This window comes from Hyaena hyaena, unplaced genomic scaffold, assembly GCF_003009895.1.
Source record: "Hyaena hyaena isolate Hyena2069 unplaced genomic scaffold, ASM300989v1 scaffold_449, whole genome shotgun sequence".
NCBI classification, from domain to species: domain Eukaryota; kingdom Metazoa; phylum Chordata; class Mammalia; order Carnivora; family Hyaenidae; genus Hyaena; species Hyaena hyaena.
In genome coordinates this window covers 1407114-1425704 of record NW_024081076.1, presented here as the reverse complement: position 1 = coordinate 1425704, position 18591 = coordinate 1407114, and the positions used below count along the sequence as shown (strand labels likewise).

General features: G+C 39.5%; 1 protein-coding gene across 2 annotated transcripts in view; it reads right to left on the bottom strand.

The window, feature by feature from the left end:
* Positions 1–1759: 1759 nt before the first annotated feature.
* The window catches only part of GAS2 (growth arrest specific 2), a 128380-nt gene continuing 111548 nt past the window's right edge, over positions 1760–18591 (bottom strand). For both annotated transcript variants that reach the window (XM_039253283.1, XM_039253282.1), the window contains one exon: positions 1760–2933. In XM_039253283.1, the coding sequence (XP_039109214.1) occupies positions 2715–2933 (219 nt within the window). In that variant the 3' untranslated portion in view covers positions 1760–2714. The remainder of the gene's footprint in view (positions 2934–18591) is intronic.

Genomic DNA, 18591 nt, shown 5'->3' with positions numbered 1-18591 from the left:
AAATAAATGGTTGGGACCATTGCATGTTCATGGTTTGGAAGACTCAGAATTATCAAAATTCCATTCTGAATTGATCATTAAATCCAGTGCAAAATCCCAGCAAACTTTTTCTGAGAAATTGACAAACTGATCCTAAAATTTACATGGAAATGCAAGATTTATAATAGCGAAACAATTTAGGAAAAAGAACATAGTAAGTTTCACTAAGGAGTCAATGAGCCAAAGCAATCTACATTTGGTTATTTCCTTCTGAATATAGTCTTATTTTTCCATATCTTGTTAAATGCTGTTCAGCTAGCAGCTAGACCAAGTTCTTAGCAACACCTAGAAGACCATCATAAATGTTGTATAAGCAGCAAGAATAATGCCACCCTTCCTGAAAAAACTTCACACAGTGATCACTCGAACCTGGAAATATGTTACTTTACATGGCAAAAGGTATTTTGTAGATATGCTTCAGCTAATGGCCTTAAAATGGAGAAATGATAATGCATTATCTAGCTGGACCCATTCTGATCACATGGATTCTTCTCTTTAATTATGTCTTTTAACGTTTGTTTATTTTTGAGAGAAACAAGCAGGGGAGGGGCAGAGAGAGGGAGACACAGAATCTGAAGCAGGGTCTAGGCTCTGAGCTGTCAGCACAGAGCCCAACCTGGGGCTTGAACTCATGAACAGTGAGATCATGACCTGAACTGAAGTCAGATGCTTAACCAACTGAGCCACCGTGGCACCCCTCACATGGATTCTTAAAAGCAGAAAATCTTTCCAACCTGTGGTCACAGAGATGTAAAGAAGTCTCATTGAGATGCTCTATTGCTGGCTTTTAAGATAGACGAAGGAGGACATGAGCCAAGGAAATAAGCCTCTAGAATGTGGGAAAAGTAAGGAAACAGATTCTCTCCTAGACTCCTCTGAAGGAAGGACAGCCCTGCTGACATCTTTAGTTTAGCCCAGACCATGTCAGATTTCTGGCCTACATAACAATAACATTAAATTTGTGTTGGTTAAGCCACTAAGTTTCTGGAAATTTAGTACATTAGCATAGAAAACAAAGTAGATGAAGGGATTAATATTATTTTTGTTTACCTATGTAACTATACCTATATAAATTTCATTTTAACTAAATGAAACTTTAGTTATTAAACACATAGGTATGTTTGTAGGAAGAAATTAAGCACAATAGAAAGTTTTGATGAAAATGTATTGCCAATTAGTATATGGAGAGATTTAGTGCTAACATTAGTTTAGTGACATAAAAGTCAAATCACTCAATGTCTGTATTTTACAAGATATTACAATTATTGCTGTTCCAAGGTGATTTTATTTCTGATAAAGCTTTGTTTTTTCCTCAGAATGATTACCACCGCTTCCAGTACCACCAAACTTCACAATTAACAGGTGGTGTGTACTCTGACGAAATCAGTCATGTGACAAGTTGAGATACTTCCTGATTTTCTGGAGCAGGAAAGGTGGATTTTTTTTTTATTGTAGAAAAATGCGGAAATGACAAATTAACTCTGCCTGCATTTATTAAACTCAGGGTGGCAGTTAAGGGATTATGTGTGTTAATATCTTGTTTTTCTGCTAAGGGGAGCAAACAATGCTACCACTCAGTTGCCCAAAGTGAAGAAGCACTAGATAACCCTAATTCGACTCTTCCTATAACTCTCAGGGAAAGCTGCCATTTGATGATTATCTTTATTTCAAAATGAAGCAATGATATAGAGACAGAATTTTTTTTTTAATTCATCTTTTAATTCTTGAATCAGTGAGGACAATAGTTTGCTGTTTATGGGTACACAACAGCCCTGTCCTAAGTATACAAGGGTATACATAAGTCTGTAACATCAGCTACAGTGAATTTACTTTACTAGACAGCATAGCAAAGTAGGAGTAACTAAAGATATATTTTCATAAGAAAATGCTTTCAAATAACATGAAGTCAGTGAACTTTTGACTGTACAATTTATTCTGTCAAAATATAAATGTATGTCAGCTTATGTGTGTGAATTACACTAAGTCAGCCTCAACATAGCCATGTGCTTAGGAATGTATGAAACACTTCATAAGCAGTTCTCTAAGGGGTGTACTGAAAACTTCCAAAAGTACCCCAGATATTTGGTCATAGATAAGGAATAAACTTTAAGGCAATCTTCCAAGTGAATGTAAACTTTTCTGAAGTGGCCTTTCTAGTAAAGTGTTACCGTTACGAACACTCTGTACTTATTTGTAGTGCTATTGAATATTTTTAGTAGCACATTATCACACTAATTGTCACTTTTTAAAAATTAGCTTAAAAATCCTGCAATTATAAAAATGTCTGGGGTGCTTTTACTTTGTAGACAGAAAGCAGGCACTTTCTGTTGACTTATCTATAAATCCTAAATATTCTCTTCTAATAGTTTTTATCTCTAGCTAGAGTTGTACTTCTACTATCGTGTACTAAATACTGTGTTCGCATATCAAGAAATAATAATTTGCCTACAATTTTTCTAATTTAAGTCTGAGCTTAGAACTTCTTTTAATTGGTCATGTCCTACAGAAGCATCAAAATAAATAGTGCTACTCTTTGAACATTTTTTCAAGAATAATGACATTTTTCTGTTATGCCTTTTTCCAAAGTAATTGTCAGAGCATGTGAACTAAACTAACTACACTGGAGAAATGGGTACAGGCCATTAGGAGAGTCCCCTTGTGGTGACCAGCTAGTTTTACTTAATCTCCTTCTTAGCCTTATAATTGGCAGAGACCACCAGGTAATTGTCTGGATTCATGTCCTTAAGAGTTGGAGATTTGCTCTGGATGGGGGAGGTTTTGCCATCCACACGAGAGATCTGCAGCATCCGGCAGGGGTCGTGTTTCAACAAATACCCTGCAAAAGTTTCCCATCCTCCTCCCACACGGACCATGACATGTTTGTTGTGCAGCATCTGAAATGAAAGAAGAGCAAAGGGATTAAATTCTGAGAATTCTTACAGTATCTTAAATCGACTTTCATTTCTAGCACTACTATTGTTTTTTGTTTGTCTTGTTTTTTATGCCCCATTGTTTTCCTACTTGGTGCACAGTGCCTGCGTTAGCATATAGTATATGAAAGAAGCTTTGTTTCTCCCACGTGAGTGGACCATGGGTACATACACATCCCCAGGACCCAGCTTTGCCCTGCTATGGGAATCTGGATTTATGTATAATCCCTTGTTTGCTTGAATGTGTACAGAGGCTTCTGACATGGGATGTTCCATTACCACCTCATCACTGCCCCCATCTTCTGCCCACTGTCTCGGATAAGTGCTCCATTCTTCCCAAGTTATTCCCCTCTGAATGAAGGCTCAAAAGACCATGGAAATGTCTGCTCTTGAAAATAATGTTAATATCACACAAATACTCCATACAAAATGGAAGGGAAATGCACTCAGAAAAACTGAAGTCTTCTCCAGTCACTGAGCCCTTCAAGGCAAGATGATGCTGAATGGCCAAACACTTATGTTCTCCTTTACTCTTATTGTTTCTAATTACTTTAGAATACATCTTTAAAAAAAAAAAAAAAAAACTTACCTTCAGGCCTATGGCACATCTAGATTTCCAGGTTAACAAGGCTACAGGTTGATCAATAAAAACATCTCAGAGCTGTAGACTGTAGTCTGGCATGAAAAGCCAAAGAATTTTATCTTGGCTTCTTTCAAAAGTCAGAAAATGTAAGGTGAAGGGGAGATGTTGCTCCATCATCAAGATCCTGCTGACTGTTCCATGCCCATAACATGAAGAATACATACTGGCAGTGTAATGTTGAGAAGGACAGAGAGTTGTGTGAGGGGACTTGGGGAGTCACTTACATTGCAGAGCCTGTAAAATCTATTTGAATTCCTCTTGCTATGTCAGTTCGAGATTTGGAGGTGTTTTGACTCCCCTCAAGTGGAAGATTGACATGTGCTTACTGCTTTCCTTTGCCTGCTGAGAATCTGATGGAAATTCTGGACTCTCTTTTCTGATGTCTGTATTCCATAAAATTCTGCATGTGTGTGTAGGGGGTTCACAAGCCCCCAGAAATCATCCGTAGACTTCAGCAAAGAAATCCTGATTCACGTGGTTGACCTGAAGCAGTTTCAAATGTTGCGAAAAGTATTAAAAGTGTGCTGAGTGTCCATAGAAACTACGAGACTCACAAGAAAATGAAGCTAAATGTAATTCCACTGGTCATTTCTTTTAGAGAGAATTAGAGAATTAGACTTACAGTTAAGAATAGACTTAGAATAGAAAGGACCTTCAGAAACATCTAGCTACAAGTTTTAAACCTATTTTACACTCAGAATCTATTCATTAAAATCTCAATGGAAATCCCAGTCATATAACGCAGTCAAAAGGAGCCAGGATTCCGCTGTAACCATTTTGCCTCCCCGAGTGCTGCTGCCCTGCCCTTGGTACCGTGTTCCTGTTTTTCTGATAAAGGCACAGATCTTTGGTGTGATTTGCTTAGACTAGTATCCGGATTTCCTGACTCCAGTCTAATACTTGTCCTACAACAGTTCTTTGTAAAGCAAAACCCATCAAGGCTTATTTAATTGGACTGACCTAGTTCCATTCCCACAAGCTCCCGTGTGCGCCTCTATTGCCTGCTTCCAAACCTTGGAGTTACTGGGACAAAAATTGCAAAGGCTGGCATCAAAACAGTACGCTGACCCTTTCTCCCACTGTTCTAAGAAGAGCTTTGCATATTGTTGAAGTTCTGGCACCCCCCGGGCCTGCAAATTACATCTAAGAGTTTTCCTCTAAACATCCTTGGTATGAATGCCTGGCAGAATGCCCAAATTCACTTGACTATGAGCTATTTCAACCGGAAAAAACCACCAGTCAGTATAGTTTTTAAACAATTAGCTAACTCTGCAAAACAGTGAAAGAAATATTTTTCCACCTGGCATATATGATCATTTAGGTACAACCCCTTCTTGCAGATTCTTTAATAAATCCATACATGCATAGTGGATCCAACATGAAACAGAGTTGTACTGAATGTGAACAACATAGGGATTAAATTTCTGCCCCCCGCCCGCCCCATATCATTTCAATAGCTCATCAGCAAGCTCTAATTCTCCAAGAAGGCCAGTGGTCAAACTGAACAACAGTTTCAGGCATGGGGTCAAGAGTTCATGGCCATAAGTATTTACATCCTTGATTATAGAGATTTAAATGCCATGCCTTATCTTAGTTTGTGCTAAGTCCCAAGGGAAAAAAAAATAACACCCATCCCCTTCTCCATAAACCAAACCTCCTACTGTTTAACCTAAAAGCAAATCAACCTGCTGTAAACCAAACTACTCTCAACTCTTCCCTCCCTCCCCACCCAGTGCTTGCCCTACAAAACCCCAGCCTTGGGTTAAGTGTATAATCTTCCTTCAGAATCAGGGCTGAGCCGCTGAGCTCCTGCTGGAAGAACTCTTTTCATCTCAGGAATGAGTGACATTAGGTCAGTTGCAATTAATTGATCCTTTTGCTTTTTGGTTTGGGTCAGCTCCATTTCTTATTCCTCCCTATTATTCTCAAACAGGCTACTTACCTCTGTCCTCATCATTCTACTGATGGCTTCACTGTCATCGGGCATGGTTTTCTCTCTTGGCACCTCTACTGGCTTATTTATTTGTCTATATTTACCTTTTTCTCTACTTTCCTCATCACAGAAAAAAGTCCCTCTGTCCCAAGTCAGCTCCTTCCCATATGTCCTAATTCCCATTATCACCATGCAGAAGCTCCTACATCAAACATCACATCTCTCTTCTCTCTCATCAACTTATTGTATAATTGTCCTTATCCTTCAGGAGATAAACATCCTGAAGCCTCTCCCACTCTTCGTATAAAGCAAAATTCTGCTCCTTCCATCCCCGGCTACTTTGTTCTCATATCTTTTCCTTTCTTCTGAGCTTTCTGGTAAGTTTACACGTGATGTCTTCATTTCCAACTTCCTATTCACTGTCTGGCCCACTACATGTTGCTTCTGCCCCCACCTCTCAACTGACTGCACAGTGAAGAGAATCATGGCTTCGAGGGTTGTTGAATCCAATGGATGGCCCTTAATCTTTATCTTTCTTGATCTTATCAGATACTGATGTATCTGATAGTATTGACCACTCCTTCCATGAAGTACCCTACTCCTTTATTCTCTATGACAAGATTCTTTACTTTATTCTCTATGACACTGATTCTTTACTCCTGCTACCTCTCTAGGTACCTCTCTAGGACAATTATACAATAAGTTGATGAGAGAGAAGAGAGATGTGATGTTTGATGTAGGAGCTTCTGCATGGTGGTAATGGGAATTAGGACATTTGGGAAGGAGTTGACTTTCTCTGCCTCTTTCATGGTTCTGTTTTCTTCTGCCTACTTTTAAGCTTTGCTGCTTACATAGGATCTTACTGCCTCTAGCCTTGGGGAAGTCTGATCCATTTAGTAAATCCATTTCCACCAAAGGTACTTCCATAAATGCCTGTTTGACTGTCTCTTGCCTAAATAACTTCACTAGCTCCTTCTCTCCTACATTCAGGTCCCTTTGTTTGCATACATTATTCACCAAGACCACAACAGTCAGCCTTCCCTGCCCTTCCCTGAGCTCTGGGACCAGTGAATTATTTTAGTTTTATGTTCCCAGATAACACAGCCTTCCTTTCATGCTTCTGCATGTTTGCTCCTAAATGTGGAATGTCCTTTCTGTCTTGCCCTCACCACTTAACCTGCACCACAAACATTAGTTCAATCACCACTCCCGCCTGAAAAATTTCCCACAATCGTCCTCTTTACCAGATAAGTGAATGCTTCCCTGATGTATGCTATTTAGATGACACACAATTTCAATTGTTTTAGTCTACTTTAATCTCTAATTCACCTGTGTGCCTCTTTTAATTACATGTGAGCTCTCCAAAAAGAGTGATGATATATTTCTCATATTTTTAAATCTCCCATGTAAGAGCTCAGAGCAGTATCCATATTGTAATATCAATACTCCTTCCCATATATGCTTCCACAGGCTCTGCTTAACTTTCCTTAATTGATGATGTCATTCTCAGCATTACTCCATTTTACAGATGGCAATACTGATGCTTTGAGAAGAACTGCTGCTCTTAAACCACCTGTGCAAGATCGCACCACAAATTCAATGGCCTGATTGGGACAAGAACCCTTTTTCCCATTAGGCCACACCCACTGACTCCATAAAGCTCTTCAATGTGGATTTTCATACCTGCTTAGTTACTTACAAGTGAAATTTAGCACAGGCAAGGAATTATCAGTATCGGAAATAGTAATAAGCAGCTTAAGCAAATCAAATGCTCACATAAAACGATTTATGGGGCTATGTTCTAATAAAACCTACATAAACATCGAATTAATCTCAGAAGATTATTCTGTAGTGGCCCTAATTACTTTAGAAATAAACATGTGTCAAGTACAGGTAATAGGATAGAATACGTTTATAGCCAAATATCTGTCAGCATAAGAAGGACGAGGCTTTGATTCTCTGTTCAGTTACAGCTCCTGTACTTTTGATGCTTCACAATATTGAACAATGTTGTGTTCTCCATTCCAAAAGATAACTCCTCTTGACTGGTAGCATCTATGCACGAGTCAACTGAGTATTTAATAGCGGTTATCTGTGCTGGTGTCTGTCCCCTTTCTTCTCAAGCAAAGAAAAATAAGTTAGAATTGCTACAAATCTCCAATACTGTAAGTTGCAGAACAGTATGTTGGCACATCAGGCCTTTCCTGGCTCTTCCCAGTTTTTACAGCCTGCCTCATTCCTCACCGTGCCTTTGATCCTACCAAAAGGAAGAAGATTCATCACCAATGCAGCACAACTTGGCTACATCTCTCAATGCTGAAGAAAAAAGAAGAGCAAAACAGTAACAAAACTCTGTCTCAACGTTTCTCCCAAAGGCCTTCATGAAGTGTAAACAGATGTGGACTGTTGCAGACACTGTAAATATTTTCTTTTTTAAAATTCTTTTCTTCTTTCTTTCTTTCTTTCTTTCTTTCTTTCTTTCTTCCTTTCTTTTCCTGTTTGTTCATTTTTGAAAGAGAGAGAGCAGGAGAGGGGCAGAGAAAGAGGGAGACAGAGAATCTGAAGCAGGCTCCAGGCTCTGAGCCATCTGCCCAGAGCCCAATGCGGGGCTCAAACTCACAAACTGAGATCATGACCTGAGCTGAAGTCGGATTCCCAACCGCCTGAGCCACCCAGGCACCCCCAATATTTTTTTGATATCTATGAGTGACATGCATTCCTTACCCAAGAAGATAGCCAGTATGCCTCAAAGTTATGTTTTTATTTTTTTAAATAATTTCTTTTGGTAATGGGAAAAAAACATGCTTCTTGTCAAAGGCATTCTGCTTTATGCCTTTTCCTACTATAATGCTTAATTATGTGTTTTTTTCTAAGGAGTTCTCTTCCTATGTCCCAGCAAAAGGGAAATTTTTCTCCTTAGATGGCATAGTCATACTTTTAGAGTACCTGCTGTGTGCCAGGTAATCTACAGATATGCCTTGTTAAAATAAGGAAGAGAAAAGAAACATTGAGGTCACTGCCTATGCTCTCATTTCACAGGCAGACAGAGGGTCACATGGTAGGCTCCCCAGGGCCACACTAGACATTACTTCTTTATTCCCCATCTAATACATGCCTTATGGTTGAGGGGCTATACTCCTCCAAAAACGAATATTCTAAAAATGAATCCAATATTTAAAGGTGGGTAAATCACTTAACATATTGACCCAGCAGTGATTTGCAACATGTCAGGTAAGTCCTCACTTTGTTTTCCTGGAGTCAATGCACCTTTTATTAGGCTACAATACGCGGCCTAAAGCCTGCTTTGTAGCACCACCTTATTATTTTTACAGTATTTACCTAATACTGTAGGGAAAAGAATTATCTCATAACCAACAAGTTCTGCGGCTCATCCAGAAACTAATTCAAAGGCAAAAAATGGGTTGAAAGGAAATAAGCTAATTCTCCCATATTAAGTTAGAACATAACGGAAAATTTTAAAGTTGTAGAAATGATTAACCAACAGTTCCCCACAAATGCTGTGATCAATGAGGTATCAGGGGTCCAGTGCTCTGGGTCATATAATACAATAGGATTTCAGAAAGGAGATTTTCTTTCCCTCAGTTATAGCCTGGAGAGACGGACTGGAATCACATTCTGTATAGGTCTTCAGGAGCTTAAAGCAAGAAAAGTAGGTATTTTTCTTCTTGCAGACACTAGTCTTTCAAAACGGAAATACATCAAGTCACTTTTTGTGCATAAGGCACAGCTGATATCTATGTAAATCACAGAATATCGTATGTTTTACTAAGTGAAAAAGAAATGGCCACAGAAGATAGCCAGAAAATAATATGGATTTGTTGGTGATGTATTTGTTGTTAAGATGGCCAAGCTATCCATAGTTAAACAATAAACAAAAACAAACAATAGCACATAATATCTTTTAATAAACATAATTTAAAGTTAAAGGCTTCATATTCATATTTGATTGCTTGATTTTATCAATTCCCCAGCACAGATCTGGAACATTCTTAAATCATACTTCTTATGAAAAGTTTCAGGTGTCACCACCTTCTCGGTGAAACACTGACAAACACTTTCATTCAGGTTTGAATCTTGTGTTCATGATTTTGATAATCGAGAGAAAGAGGCATATATGTCAAGTTCTCTGTATACCAAGGTCATCAAACCCTGAGGAGGTGACAGCTGCCCAGCCGGATGCCCTCATCATTTCTCACACTTCACCAATCCACCCTTTACTCCAGTACCAGAATGGCCATTCTTAAGAGCAAATCTGATCATGCTATTGCCTTGCTTAAAAGCCTGTGCATGTGTCTCCATTGTCGATAGTGTTTCTCGGCCATTTTTAGCTCCAGCTCACCTGAAGAATATGACTCATTCTCATTACCTCATTACCACAAGTCCGTGGAAAAGATTCTGAAGCAGTGCTGTGAACGCATGTGTGCGACTGTGTAGGTGTGTAGGACCAGGGCAGAATCTGCATCTCGGGGGTGGGCAGAAGCATACGTAATACGAAGAAACAACTTGCCAGTGATTCTGATACCTTCTGTCCTACCTCTGTACCTCCCCATTCTGCTATGGGAACAATTAGCCTGACACACAAAGCACTTCATGGTTCAGCTATGTTCCTTCCTGACCTTCTTTCTCACTATGCCTTAAAGATCCCCATACGGTTGTGCAGGTTGTGCATTGCACAGTGATGCAGCTACTGTGTGGCCCTGCTTGTCTGAGCCCATACCTACACTCCAAACTGTCTAACCCAAAAATATTCTGGACTCCTTGGAATCCCCTAAAAGTTTCATGCCTTTCTACATCCACATTTACGAGGTGAATTAAAGTGAGTCCCTTCCTATGGCCACTCAATAAATATTTGTTGAGTGGCTGGCAAGGTTATTTCTTACTAAATTCACGCCCTGAGATCTGAGTACAGTGCCAACAATACAATGGGCACTCAATAAATGTTTGTTTAATGAATGCATCAACAACATTAACACTTACTGATGCTCCACTCAGGCATCGCTGCCTTTCTGTAATATTTTTGCCCTCTCCAACCTTTAGGTTACTTCTTTTGGACCTTGAGAGTTTCCTGCACAGACTTCAAGCAGAGTACCTATCATATTTTTTGCCTTATTTTCTTGTCCATATTTCTCTAATTCCCCGTGACCTCTCTAAAGGTTAAATCCTATTCAGCTTTGTATGCCTGACAACAATTACGATGTGTGATATATAGAACACATTACTTATTTACAGAAAAGAAAAGAGGAAAAGATGCAGATGATTTGTCTTTGTGAGGGAGAGTCTGAAAAACACCAGCATGTGAATGTAACCCACTTTACTCACTGCTTAGAGAATCCCTTTGAGAGAAAGACAAATTGTGGGTCAAAGACCCAAAGTAACAGGAATCATACAGGAAAGAGGGCGGTTGAATTGAGAATCACAGCAATGGCAGGAGAGAGAGGGAGAAGGGGAAAGGAGGAGAGAAGAAGAAAATCTCCCAAATGATTCCAGAATCAAGTATACCATTGTCTTCATTATCTCCGTTCACAAATTCTCATTACATATGGAATGCATGTTTTGGAAATATTCACTATGGTAACACATTACTTACTAAGAACTTCAGTCTCTCTTTTTTCTCTATTATGCTTAAGTGTTAAAATGTTTGGGTCCCTCAGCATAACTCTAGCTCTCATTAAGCCATTCCCCATGTAACTGCCCACAATGGTCCCTATTTCTGCCCAATCGGTTAACTGCTCTCCACCGGAGCTGTCCCTTTAAGAGACAACCATCTCTGACACTGACTGCCTAGAGGAGCAAGCCACCTAAATTTAAATCAGTTCAGCCTCCTGGGATATCATATGCTTCCTAACACCTCCTCGTCAACCCCATTCATTGTGTGTTTTTACAAGCCATCATAACTTGAGTGAAAATATTGTTTTTAGAACGCAGTCATCTGCTCTCCTGAGAAAGAGTGTTAAATTAATTTATAGGACAACAGACTCTGTCATCAACCAATATTATCCTGAAATGGCATATGCTCAAAATTGGGCGACTGGGAATTCAGCTGGCTGCCTAAGTTACATGGACACATGGAGGAGAAAAGTGGCAGGTGTTTAGTTGCTAGTCCGCCATGTTGAAAGCCTGATACCTGCATCTTCAACGTAAGTGATAAGGTCACATGGTAATAGGGCGAAATGAGATTCTATTTACCACAGATGCCTTGTGTAGACTTCTTTGTAAAAGGTGGGGAATCCATCTCAACCTCTCTAGCTATTTGAAATTATAAATGGTTAAATACTCCTCAAATAGACAAGCTTCTGGAATTACCACTTTATTGTTTACAAAACATTTTTCCTATGTGTTATCTCATTTTTATCTTCCTAATAGTCTTTTATGCCCTTTTCTTAGATTAAGCTTCAGAGAGATGAATACCAGTTACCAGAGCAGACACTCTGTTTTGTCTTTACCAGGCTGCCTAGATATGGTTACCACCAACAATCTGTATAACTCTAAGATATTATTTAATCTCTTTGTGCCTCATTTGCTCATCTGTAGAATGTTTCTGATACAGAGTTTTTTTGGTAAATATATGTTAGCATGTAGCTACATTGTCTGGCACATCATATTCAATAGTAGCCTGCCATTGTTTTTGTTATTAAAATTATCATTAAAATAATAATAGTGTTATTGTGATGATGATGGTAAGGTTCTTACAGGTTTCATTTCAGTTAATTCTTGGAACAGCTCTAAGTGGTTTGCATTATTACCCGCATTTGCAGATGAGAAAATGGCAGTTCCAGAAGGGTTAAGTAAATCACCCAAAGTCACCTAGCTAGGGGTTGACAAAGTTTAGATTTGAACCTCAGCCTCTGACTGCAAAGATAATACACATCACCACTTAACCGTATATCCTAAAGGGGCTTTGCCAGGGGTTACGATTGGCTGGCTCCTTATCTAGACCATTTCCATGGACAACACTTCTTTTTTCTAAGAATACGTGTTGCTATTCTATGGTGTCTCCATTGATGATCATATTGCTCAACTCTACATGTACCCTGACACCAGAAAAGGGAAGGTGTTTTCATATGTGCCTGGGAGAATTTATTTGCTTTTGAACCTGTTGTTTCACCCATACAAAAACACTGAAATTCGGCACACCAGAGTGCTTGGTTGTGGGTTCCACACTCTAAAAGGAAACTATATAGGAGAGACCCCTGACAGTCTGCAAAGTATTTCATTTTATCACACCTACTGAGTTGTTCAGCAGGCTAGTATTGCTGTTCCCATTGCACAAATGGAGAAACTGTGGCTCAGAGAGGTTACGTAGGTGGCTCACAGACACACAGCAAGAACACAGCCCTAGTCTTTTGATTCCCAGTTTTGTGATCTGCTGTCTTCAGTAACAAAATCATACATTAAGGAAAATATAATCCTCAATCCCATTGCAGTGCCCTACATGGTGACAAACCATCCTCCAACATGAACCAAGCCTTGAGTCAGAAATCTGGCTATAGAGGCTGGCCAGAAAAAAATTCCTGGCCTGCTTTTGCTGTTTCCCTCTGGGAGAAGGAAAGGGAATAGTTCTCTTCCTAGGCTCATTGTAGACAAATGACTCTCGGTAGCTTCTTTCTGGAAGCAAACATGAGAAGAGCAGCTTGCAGATGAACGTAACGATCGATTGACTGGCAAAATGTTCCATTTGCATCTGCTTGGAAATATGTGTAGGAGCACTTAATGCCAACTGCCTGTCAGTTTTTATCGACTTGTTATGTAAGGTCTCCATTTTCTCAGCTCTGCACCAAATGAAATTAAGAAGGCTTAGCTGCAATCTAATTACCAGTCTATGGCACCATTTCAGACAGGAAAGGCAAAGTTATGATAAATATTTTATAGAACACTCAGCACAGTGAAAGCAAAGAGGTGAAAATGCTGGTGGCGGAAAGGGAAGAGCTGGCTAGAGGAAGGATTCGTAGCTAGTATAAGCCCAACTGAAACTAGAATTCATCCACCCCAAAGATGCAACACCTTCAGCATGGGGAGCTGGAATCCAAGGGTCAATGAAAACCCATTTCTTCCATTAATCAAATGGGTTCATGTGTGTCTGACTCAATCTGAGCTCTCAGTCTTTCATCTAAACACTGATACCAAAACCCAACAGCACTGAGAGAGCCAAAGGCTAACTTTTCATGACAATGATACACACCAGCGGTTCCCAACCTGTGTCTTCCTGGGTCCTGAAAGGCAACCATAGTTTCTGTAATGCAGGCCCTGGAAAGACTATTACTTTGTCACTGTTTTTAATGGATTTTTCATATATTGGTAGATCCATCAAAATGGAAAACAAAGAATTAATAAATAAAGTTAGATCTTTTATATTGACAAAATATTTGCAAACGTGAGTCTCTTTCTTCTCAAAGACCCATTCAAATCAAAGGCAAGGAATAAAAATGTTCTAAAATCATAGGACAAAGGGCAGTTGAGAGGGTATTGTGGTAGAGAAGAAAGGTCAACACATTTTTAGATGGAAAACAGAGGGATGGATTGTAACCAACTAAGAGTGGAGAGAGTTGAAACTCAAAGCCTGAAACGACAGCTTGCCCAAAAGAAGCAAGTCAAATCATCATGAAAGTAGAGGAAATTCAGGTTTTAGAATCACCAGGTACTTCCATCAGGTAAGAAGAGATGTGCAGCTGAAAAGAGGAGAATTGGCTGAAAGTCAGTCTAAGGACTGGTTAGATTGACTGCATGTCACCCCTCAGATTGACTGAACCCCACCTCAGATTGGCTATGCCTGTGAGGATCCCATAGTGCAAATGACGGTGTCATCTCAGCAGGACACTGAAAGTTTATCTTTGCAGAAACTGAATCAGAGATGCTCCACACTAGGGAAATCTACAGGAACCAGATGGAGAGATGAATAAATACATGATAAAGTAAATACAGCAAAGTGTTCATTATAGAACCCAGATGGTAGTTCTGTGGGTAGTCTATGTATGTCTGAGATTTCTCACAATAAAATGCAAGAGGAAAAATTCATCCTGAACCCAACCGTTCTCCACATCTCCATTCCTAAATCCAAATTTCCTCCATCTTATCTGGATTACTGTAATAACCGCCCCCCCCCCCCAACTGCTTCTCCTGTTTCTGCCCTTGCCCCTCAGCATATTCTCAACAGAGAAACTAGAGGGACCTTGTTAAAACGGAAGTTACTGCATGCTACAACTCTGCTCAGAATGCGGTGGGGCTCCCCACTTCACTGGGAGTAAACTCCAGAGTGCTTGCAATGCCCTCTACACCTCCGTGTGATTTGGGCTCCTTCTATCTCCCTGATTTCATGTTCTTCCACAGGGCCTCTCCCATGCTCTGTCACAGCCATACTGGCCTCCTTGCTACTTCTCAACACTCCAAGGCCACTGCGCATGCTCTTGACTTGCTGTTTCTTCTGTTCAGAACACATTTTGCCCCAGATCACTGCAACGCTAACTTCTCACCTCCTTCATTCCCTTGACACTCTCTCACCTTCTCAAAGAATCTTACCCTAACCACCCTTTTAAAATTGTGGTCTCTGCTCCGGGCACCCTCAATGTGCCTTACCCTGCTCTACTCTTCCTTCCCCACCCCAGCATGGCTCTTCTCACTTTCTAGCAAGCTCTATAACTTACATTCTTACTATGTTTGTTGTCTATACAGTATAAACCTCCCCAATTAAGTTTGCCAGATTTATCATATAAAAATACAAGAAACCCATTTAAATTCTAATGTCAGATAAATGACAAGCATTCTCTCCGTATAAATATGTCCCCTGCAATGTTTGGAAGATAACATATTAAAAAATATTTGTTGTTTACCTGACATTAAATAGATATCTGTATTTAATCTGGCAACCCTAACCCTCACCCCCTCCACACACACAAGCACTCATAGAGTAACATAAAGGTTTTTTTGTGAGCCATGGTCCATCTGTGTTTTTCTCTGATGTATCTTTAGCTCTTTGAGCAAATTCTTATTCCATAATATATGTTCAATAGATACATATGTTCAATCAGTATGTGAATGATTATACATTTTCTCATGATGACCCTAAGAAAATAAGGGTGTAATCCACAAAAGACGTGATCCAGGAAATGGGAATCCAACATGAGACCAAATTAAAGTCTCAGATGACACTGTGAGGTCAACCTTGGGCAGGAGAGACACAGAGGAACCAGAAACAAAACCCCTAGCTTAGCCAGTGTATCTGCCTATGACACCATTGTGACAGGTTTTACTGTTCTCTAAGGGGATCTGGTAAGAACTTCTTAGTCTTACTTAGGAAAAGAGAAATGGTTACACAAAGGAAAAGTAATCATGGCACACTACAATATTTATATGATTGTTGTTCTGTTTTCTTTTGAGAGACAGAGATGGAGACAGAGACAGAGACAGAGAGAGCACATGTGAGTGGGGTAGAGGGGTAGAGGTAGAAAGAGAATCTCATGTAGGCTCAGCACAAAGCCTAACATGGGGCTCAATTTCACGACCCTGGGATCATAACCTGAGCTGAAATCAAGACTCAGATGTTCAACCAACTGAGCCACCCAGGCACCCTCATGATAGTTATAAATGCTGAATGCTGATTTGACCAATATTTATGTCATCAATGATGCCTGGCAAACAGGAGGAAAGGAAGCCCATATGCGTGTGGTGGGGTGAGGGGAAGGCATGGGACAGCTAAATCATCTTCTACTCTTGCTAGGCTGGGTTTATGAGTATTCCATAGAATATGCTGACAATGTAGAAACTAAGATAGACTAACATAATTTTATAATTTAGAAACTTGGAGATAACTAAAAGAAGAAAAAACTAGAAAGGGTGAAACGAGCTGCCTCTGGGAGAAGTCAGGAGAAAAAAATGAGTGGAAAGGGGGAGGGGCAGGCTTGCAATTGAGGATTGTAAATCTTACAGCACCATTTTGCTACCTGCATTTCTTTATAAAAATGAAAATTCAATTTAAAATATTCAGTTCTGATACTCAAGAAAACAAAGCAAAAAGAACAAAAGTCAAATTTACAAAACATAGGAAAAAATATATCCTTAATCGTCCAGAAAATTGTTTTATTGCTATGAAAAAATTCTTCTTTGCAAACTAGCTGGCAGGCTCTCATATACTTCCTGGCATAAGGATGCAATTTTACCTGAAATTACTGAAAAATGAGTGATGATCATTTTTCCCCTTTCACATACTTCATGGAAGAACATTCAGACCTTAAGTACAATCTGGCTGCCTAACCTCAAATATGTTTTCTAACATTTTAATAGTGCTTCATAGTTTACAAAATCCTTTATAACATCATTTCACTTTGTCCTCTAAAGTCACTTTTCAAATTATTTTCATATTATGCATATTGGGATTTCTCCCAACATCACATAAAAATCATCACAATATCCTCAGATAAGCCCATGACATGAATTTAGGAATGCAAAGCTTTGCTATTTGCTTTGTTTTCCTCTAGTTTGTTTTAGCCTCTTCTTTCCTATATTTCTGTCTTGAACAATTATAAATCTCAGCATTTCTCTTCCAGAAACTTTCATTCTGAGATCATGATTGCTTGTTCTTCCTATCTTGCGCTACACACTAATAAAATGCCAGACATTTTCCATAGCTTAATCGCTGTATTCCCTGTAATCCTAATTGGCTCCCAAACCCTTCTCTAAGGCACAGAAGTGTTCTTCTTCCTCTAACTCAGTTTCTTATGATATTTAAACAGTTCAAGAATATAGAAGAATAATATAAACCAACCCCACTTATCAATATATACGTAAAAATTATTTTTGTATATGGCTTTTATTTTTTTTTTAATATAACTTGTTGTCAAGTTAGCTAACATACAGTGTGCTCTTGGCTTCGGGAGTAGATTCCCATAATTCGTCACGTATATACAACACCCAGTGCTCATCCGAACAAGTGTCCTCCTCAATGCCCATCACCCATTTTCCCCTCTCCCCTGCTTCCCCAACCACCTGCCTCTCAGTTTGTTCTCTGTATTTAAGAGTCTTTTAAGTAGTCTCTCTGCTTGAAACTATTTTTTCTCTATCCCTTCCCCCATGGTCCACTGTTAAGTTTTTCATATTCAACATATGAGTGAAAACATGATAACTGTCTTTCACTGACTGACTTCTATCACTTCGCCTAATACCCTCCAATTCTAGCCACATTGTTGCAAATGGTAGGATTTCATTCTTTCTAATTACCAAGTGGCATATGGCTTAAAACAAACAAACAAACAAACAAACAAAAGCCTTGTCTTCATCTTTCACACAGCCATACTCTTTGCCACATCTTTTAAATAGATGGGGCTATCCAGCATTCTTCTCAAAACTAGAACAAACTATCCTAAAATTTGTATGGAGCCACAAAAGACCCTGAATAGCCAAAGTAATATTGAAGAAGAAAACCAAAATGGGAGGCATCACCATCCCAGACTTTAGCCTCTACTACAAAGCTGTCATCATCAAGACAGTATGGTATGGGCACAAAAACAGACACATAGACCAGCGGAATAGAATAGAGAACTCAGAATTGGACCCACAAATGTATGGCCAACCAATCTTTGACAAAGCAGGAAAGAGCATCCAATGTAAAAAAGACAGCCCCTTTAACAGATGGTGCTGGGAGAACTGGACAACAACATGCAGAAGAATGAAACTAGATCATTTCCTCACACCATGCACACAAATAAACTCCAAATGGATAAAGGACCTGAACGTGAGACAGGAAACCATCAAAACCCTAGAGGAGAAAGCAGGAAACAACCTCCGTCACCTCCACCGCAGCAATTTCTTATTGACACATCCCCAAAGGCAAGGGAATCAGGAGCAAAAATGAACTATTGGGATCTCATCAAGATAAAATGCTTCTGCACGGCAAAGTAAAAATCAGTAAAACAAACAGGCAACTGGCAGGATGGGAAAAGATAGTTGCAAATGACATATCAGATAAAGGGCTAGTATTCATAGTCTGTAAGGATCTCCCCAAACTCCACACCCGAAAGACAAACAACCCAGTGAAG